The 6,537-nt window shown below is 48.4% G+C and overlaps 1 protein-coding gene across 5 annotated transcripts; it reads right to left on the bottom strand.

Annotated features, from left to right (window-relative positions):
- Positions 1-1,769: 1,769 nt before the first annotated feature.
- On the bottom strand, positions 1,770-6,339 carry Oard1 (O-acyl-ADP-ribose deacylase 1). 5 transcript variants are annotated; one of them, XM_003473877.5, is made up of 6 exons: positions 6,177-6,339; positions 5,670-5,742; positions 5,171-5,315; positions 4,153-4,211; positions 3,018-3,130; positions 1,770-2,412 (listed from the first exon to the last, which is right to left on the bottom strand). In XM_003473877.5, exons 2-6 carry the CDS (start codon positions 5,706-5,708, stop codon positions 2,310-2,312), a joined length of 459 nt encoding a protein of 152 aa, XP_003473925.1. In that variant the 5' UTR covers positions 5,709-5,742; positions 6,177-6,339; the 3' UTR covers positions 1,770-2,309. The 5 variants fall into 5 exon arrangements, with proteins under 5 accessions (XP_003473925.1, XP_005005451.1, XP_063094998.1 ...); XM_005005394.4 differs by having other exon boundaries at positions 5,670-5,745; positions 6,177-6,319; XM_063238928.1 differs by having other exon boundaries at positions 5,670-6,010; positions 6,177-6,307.
- Positions 6,340-6,537: the final 198 nt, after the last annotated feature.

Below are 6,537 nucleotides of genomic sequence, written 5' to 3'. Positions count from 1 at the left end.
TCTGTGGCCTGGTTTCTTAAGGAACTTGGGTACCAGGAAGTTACCATGGATAGTGAGTCCCTGGCCTAGGGATGGCTGGGGCTAAGACCCAAGCCATAGCAGTAAGGGACAGAGGGCGTGGTGGCGCACGGCTATAATCCTGGCACCGGAAGTCTGGGGCAGGAGGATTACTATGAGTTTGAGGCCTGCCTGGGTTAAACGGTAAGTCAAGGCCAGCCTGAACTATAAAGTAAGGCTCTGCCTCAAAAAAAATGGCCAATTAAACTAGGACTTGTCTAGACAACACAGGAACATTCCCGTGCATACCCGCCACCATCCTGACCGTTAAAAGGAATTTTCCCGAGATCACTTGTAAACGAGAGCTTGCCCTTTACTCTGAAATATGGCGAGGATGAAACTAAAAACACAGGGATTGTTAGAAGAGAACTACATCCCAATCGCCAGTTAATAATTAGCATCTTGATTAAAGGAAGGTGGAAGGGCAGAGTTCCATGTCCCAATACCTGCTGCAGAACCGTCTGCTACGTCGTCCTGGGGAGCGATGGCAGGAGGATGCCTTGTGGGAAATATTTCACTGGAGAATTTCTGGGTGTTTGCCAGGCTCTAACTGGGTTTCCAGGAATAATGTGCTCATTCGGTTTATTAGGCCATGCGCCTGGCTCCCCCAGGCCACAAGGGTGGCAAGCCACTGGAGTTTGACCCCACACCTGCTGCCCTGGCAAAGAGCACTTCAGCACATTCCTGGGGATTCCCAGAACTCCACTCACAGGCCAACCTGGGTGAGACGAGGTTTTGTTAGAAGAATCAAGGCTCATACTCCACAAAAAAAATCAACTGTAATTGATTTAAAAGTAAAGCAAGCTTAGGGAACTAATGTTCGAACCCAGCTGTTAAGACTTGTTCACACGGGGCCTGGGGGTGGACCTCAGAGGTAAACGTTTGCCTAAAATGCACCAGCCCTGGGTTCAATCCGGAGCACGATGAAAGCATTTTTTCTTCTGCCTAGAGCTGAATAAACTACTTCCATGCTGCCTGTTAGCCAACTTTCATTTTCCACGCTGTGCAGACATTCCCTCCTTCTCTTCTTCCCTCCAATTCTGTATCATGGCTTCCAACAGAAGCTAAGGGGTAAGAAAAGCCACAACCCGACGCTTTGCTCTGTCTCGAGGCCGCCCTGCCCGGGTTACACTTAACCAGGGCCTTCCAGGTGTCCTAACAAGCCCCCCTCAAATCCTGCTTTGCTTTTACACTAGGAAAAGCCGCCGGCCCAGCACACACTCCAGGGAGTAAAGCCGTAGCCCATTTGGCTGTGTTAACTCTCAGCACCATAGCAAGCAAAAAAAGAAAAATGCCTCATTTGTCCGGTGCCTCCCACGTCAAGAATCACTTATGCAGGGGCTGGGGATTTAGCTCAACGGCATAAGCGCCTTCCTTGCAAGTGTGTGGTCATGAGTTCGATCCCTGGTACCGATAAAAAACGAAATAGACCAAAAAAAAAAAATCACTTATGCACTGAGGTAGTCCTCTGTGCTGGGCTCGACGACGCCTCTCACATGTACTATTTCAGGATGGAGTCTACTGTTTCAGCTGCAGAAACTGCAGAAAGAAGGGCACCATGAGATCCAAACCCAGCCTTCCAACTGTGCCGGGCACTAGTGCTCACCCAAACCTTCTTATCCCGTTCCTCTTCCCGGTGGACCTGCTGGAGCCTTCCAAGTAAAGCTGCAGGTTTATCCTTGGTCGCCCTGATCCACACAGGCACAAGCACCGAACCCCAAGAGGATTTATTTTATCACCCACAATTCCATGTTAACAATGTCAGACTCAATTTTGTCATTGAAACAAAAACAAAGCAACTCATAAGTCTCTCTGAGGGTGAATCTGATGCCTAAGAATGATAGCAAGGCAAGCACAGGGATCCCCTAGTAACGCCAAGTTCACCACCATTCCTGAAATTTTCTCAAAAAGCAGAGAAATGGAGTCAGTGCTGCCACCTAGTGGCCGGCCAAGGAATTGAATACTATAGTGGAGCAGAACATACTGCGTGCGGTCCCGCCATCCGGTTTTCCTGGCTAACATCAGGCCATCGACTCCTGACCCTGCTGCAAAAAACACAGCAACATCCCCACGCAATCCCTCCTCAGAGTCCTAGTCCAAATATGAAAATCCAGCAACCCCAGCCTGATCTGTGACCCTGAGTACTTCCTGTAAAATCCCTCTCCCCATTCTCAGGTCAGCTGACCGTCTTAGGGCCAGGTAGGCACTGGAGACACTGGAGACACAGACACATCCAAATGCTCTTCATTTGCTCACAGTGTGTACACCGTAATTTTGATATCTGTTGCCTCGAACACTTCCTCAATTATCGCAGATACATTTTCCCATTGCAGGCGATCAAGACCACATCCAATCCTAAAAAAAAGACAACACATCTCCACTGGCTGTGATGAAGGCACCTAGGAAACCGCTCCTTCCCTCTTACAGGAGGTGTCCACCCAGAGCACGAGGCAGTACCCCACAGGCAGCCGTGGGGATCTGCAAGGCGACTTCGCAGTACGGTCGCCCAGCCCGTTCCCAGGCAGCGCTAACATCCCACAGTCTCTTCCCTTCACCTAACAGGAACCATTTTCGGTTCTTTCCTGCTCCACTGAAAAACGTCTAACTCTGCCACGGCTCCAGACTCACTATCCTGTTCTCTCTCCCGAAGCAAGCTGGATGTGGATGGGTGGGAAAGATGGTAATTTTTCAAAATGCACTGATGATCATGGAATGTTAAAATGAAAAGAAGACAGGACAAAGAACAGGATCACTATGAAAAGGAGGGCAAGACAGAAAGCCAGGAAATACAGACTTGCTTGCAAGCTGCCTACACATCAGAAAAGTGGTTCCCTGGCAATTGTTAAGTCTGGAGATTTGTCTACTTTAAGTTTCCAGTTAAACTTTAGAGCTGTTTGTCTTTTGGTAAAACAGTAGACCCCACCCACCAAGTGTCCATTTAGGCCCCTGGGTTTCCTTGCCTGGGCATGGAAAGGTCGGTGACTCCATTCTTCAGACAGTGGCACTTCATGGCCTCTAAGCTCTTCTGTAAGTTCTCATAAGTTGGCTTGTGTGACGCCCGTTTCTTTGTGATCTGAACAGAGAAAGGATCCACACTCTCATTAGCCCCAAATGACAGTCAGGGAGAAACCATCAGATTCTTCCCTTGCCTGACAACTCAAGATTTGTTACAGAATAACTAAGCTGAAGGAGGGCTGACAATTGTCACACTGCTCCTTCCATAGTGTTACGGGAGAACCCCAGGAAAATGCACTGTGCAGGGCCTGAGAAAGCCAAACTCCACCATGTAGCAACCTCTCCTCTCTAAAGGAACCCATGAGACTGGCACATTGGGCCAACTGTCAGTAATTTTTAAGCAAAGTAGATGACAGTCTCTGTGCCACTTGCAAAAGCTAAGCTGCATGTCTAGAACAAGAAAGAACCCCAACACCTGAAAATACCGTTAGAAGTCTACTTAAGAGCTGTGCCGGCTTGCTGTTCGTTTCTCTATAATACAGAACAGAGAGAAACTGGTAGTTTTTAAAAATGAAAACACTAAAAATCACTTCACTCCTAAAGAACAAAAGGACAGAATTCATCAGGGCAAGATATCTATCCAGTAAGTTTAATGTCTAGATCAGGTGCAAAGACACACACACACACACACACACACACACACACACACAGGCAAAGCTGGACAGGTAGAAAATCCCACTCAGGCAGCAGCCAGGTGGGCAACTCCATGTTATGTGGCACTGCGCTCACAGCCCTGAGTAAAAGTCCCTCTGGGGAAGCTGTCTCTTGAGCCACTGTTCCTATCTCACCAAGGCTGGGTGAGACACAGGCAGAGGAAGAAGGCATCCCTGGCTCTCATGGCCTCGAACGCAGGCTGACGGCAGATGGCACAGCCGCCCGCAGCCCTGGGCTGCAGCCTCACACTCCTTTTCACCCTAGGGCTCCAAGTGACAGGCACCACCGGACCCAAGGTGCCAGAGATCTCGAGCTTTTCGATGTCCCTAGGTGTCCGGAAAGGAGCACGGTGACCAACACAAACGCAGTGCAGCCCCTCTGTTCACCTGTCGGTAGGCTGTGTGGATGATCTGGGCTCCATCTTACCAAGTAATATATGTATCTCCCATCTCTCTTCAGGACAGCCACTTCTCCAGGCTTCTTCTCTATGAAAAACAGTTATTTAATAGTAGAAAGGAAAAAGAGAGCCAACACATTGATCTCTAAGCTTCAAATCTTTTTAATCTTTATAGATTTGAGTTTACATCAGAACTAGAATTTTCAGCTTTAAGTCTTGGGGAACTTTGATCCCTTCACCTGGCCCAAATACTGTATCCCTTAATTTACAGCATGCTTGAAATCATGTTCACCCATCTTTACTCTGCCTCTGCCTTCAAATGTATTTACCCATCCACCTAGAAGGTATTCATGTCGATAGCCTTGAAATCCTTTTAGAATGAATCATTTTTCAAATGCCAAACATATTCAGTAGGAATCTCCTTACACATAGGGTTGTGTTAAACACGAAAAACCTCAGAAAGTTCCTAATAAAGTTTTAATCCAAAGAAAGGCTCAGCTTTACAAATAACCATTAACAGAAAGCAGTAAGAAGTTGTTGCCTAAGGCTGGAAGCAGAATGACTGGAGGATTCTCTGATTCAGGAAGCCTACAGTTTGGTTTACGAAATTGTTTCAGCAACTCCCTGTGTGATTCTAAAGCACAGCTCTGATTTAAAGTAACAGTACTGGTGGGAAATGATGCAGGGATCAAATCTATAAGAAAAAGGTTTCTAAACTACTTGAAAAATAAGTAGCAGTATCAATAAGTAGAATATCTTGAAAGTCAAGCAAACATCATTGGACTTTGCTACACGTGGCAAAGTTATTAGGCGTTTTAGAGAAGTGGAATAATACTATCAGGAAAGTTTTATGACAAAGGAGGAAGAGATTAGAAACTTGGATCAAAGAGGAAGCCGATATTGCAAGGAAAAAAATAATCTGAAGGCTTAAAAGCACTGTTACTAGAATCCCCTTCTTTACATGTACACCCTAATAATTAAACTATAACAGATGGTCACGAGGTATTCCACCCAGGGCAAAACAGGTTAGCTGTTTTCAAAACTCACGTTGATTTAACAGCTCCTGCACCCCTCCAAATTTCTTCTTGAAGAGGACAGCTATCCCAGCGCCCATGCGACAGTCCTCACTGATACAATGGGCTAGAGAATCTGTTTTGGAGCATGCAAAAAGGTCTCCTTTCACATAAGTGATCTAAAATGTGCAAAGGGAAAAAAAATGCCTTATTAACACAAAAAAAGTATTAAGCGACTTCTTTCCTAGCCTTATGCTGTCCCCACCTCTATTTCTGTCCCACTGCTCCCAAAGTGGGAACTGAAGGGTCCAAGCCTCAGAATTCAAAGAGTTAACCACGGCGAATTAAAGCGTGTGTAAAAGGGACGTGATGGATGGTCTGCCTGGGATTGTATTAGCCTTTCCTACGTAAATCAGCTAGAGAGAAACACAAAAAGACAATTCAATTATAGGTTTAATTAAAAAAGTGTTTATGCTTTTGACCTCAATTATTCTGAACTTCAGTTCACCGGTAAGTTAATAGTTGCTACGCACTCTGCTTCCTTCTGGATCCTCATTAAGGCTGCTGGCCATGATACTGAGTCGCTATTTTCACAATTTGTGTCTTCTGCTAGGAGAAGGGAAAGTAGAAACTGCTCAGACAGCCTCAATGTATCACGTCCAGTCGGCCCTGACCACCCCACTTAATAGGTTCTCTTTCCCGCAACGTCCATCGCTGGGTGTGACTCCGTGCAGCCTCTAGGGTGCGACCCCAAACTACTCCGGACCAGAGAGGGCGGACCGTGACCAGCGCTCTCCTTTGCGCTTTCAGGATCGAAGCCAAGGAGGCCCCGGCCCCGCCTCCTCGACTTAGGACGGTGTCCTCCCCAGCGGATCTGGCATGGAGAAAAACACGGAGGGACTTGGCTACCATCCCGTTGAAACGCAAAGAGTGTACGGAGCAGAGGCGCTAGAGGAGCTCCCCGGCTCTCCCGCCCTGGCTGCGAGGGCGGGAAGCCGGACCAGGGCCCCGAGGAAGGGGATACCCGGGTTACCCTTCACCTGCGAAGGAGTCAGCCGCTGGGAGGTCCCCGCCCCGAGAGAAAGGGCTCGGTCCAACCCTGGTAGGTGGGGAACACAGGACCAGCCCCGACGCGGAGCCAATCCCGCCACAGCCTCCACAGCACACACCCAAGATGGCCGCCCCCGCCCCGTAGCGGCGGAAGAGAGCCCCTCTAGCTAGCGAGCCGAGCCCGCTCTCTGTGGCCACGCCGCGGAACTTCCGGCGGGAAACTCCGCCGCAGCTTGGGCATGCGTCTTGAGAGCCGACCGCGAGTTGGAAAATCGGCGCTTGCGCATTAGCTCCAGGGGTGTGTCCCGTGTTCTCTTAGAAGGGGGTGGGCAGTTGGCAAAGGGGCGAAAT

The sequence above is a fragment of the Cavia porcellus genome, unplaced genomic scaffold (assembly GCF_034190915.1).
Source record: "Cavia porcellus strain 051 isolate PalLab524CR breed Dunkin Hartley unplaced genomic scaffold, mCavPor4.1 scaffold_28, whole genome shotgun sequence".
Classification (NCBI taxonomy): Eukaryota; Metazoa; Chordata; class Mammalia; order Rodentia; family Caviidae; genus Cavia; species Cavia porcellus.
The sequence above is the reverse complement of the archived record's forward strand: the minus strand, read 5'-3'. Positions and strand labels throughout refer to the sequence as shown.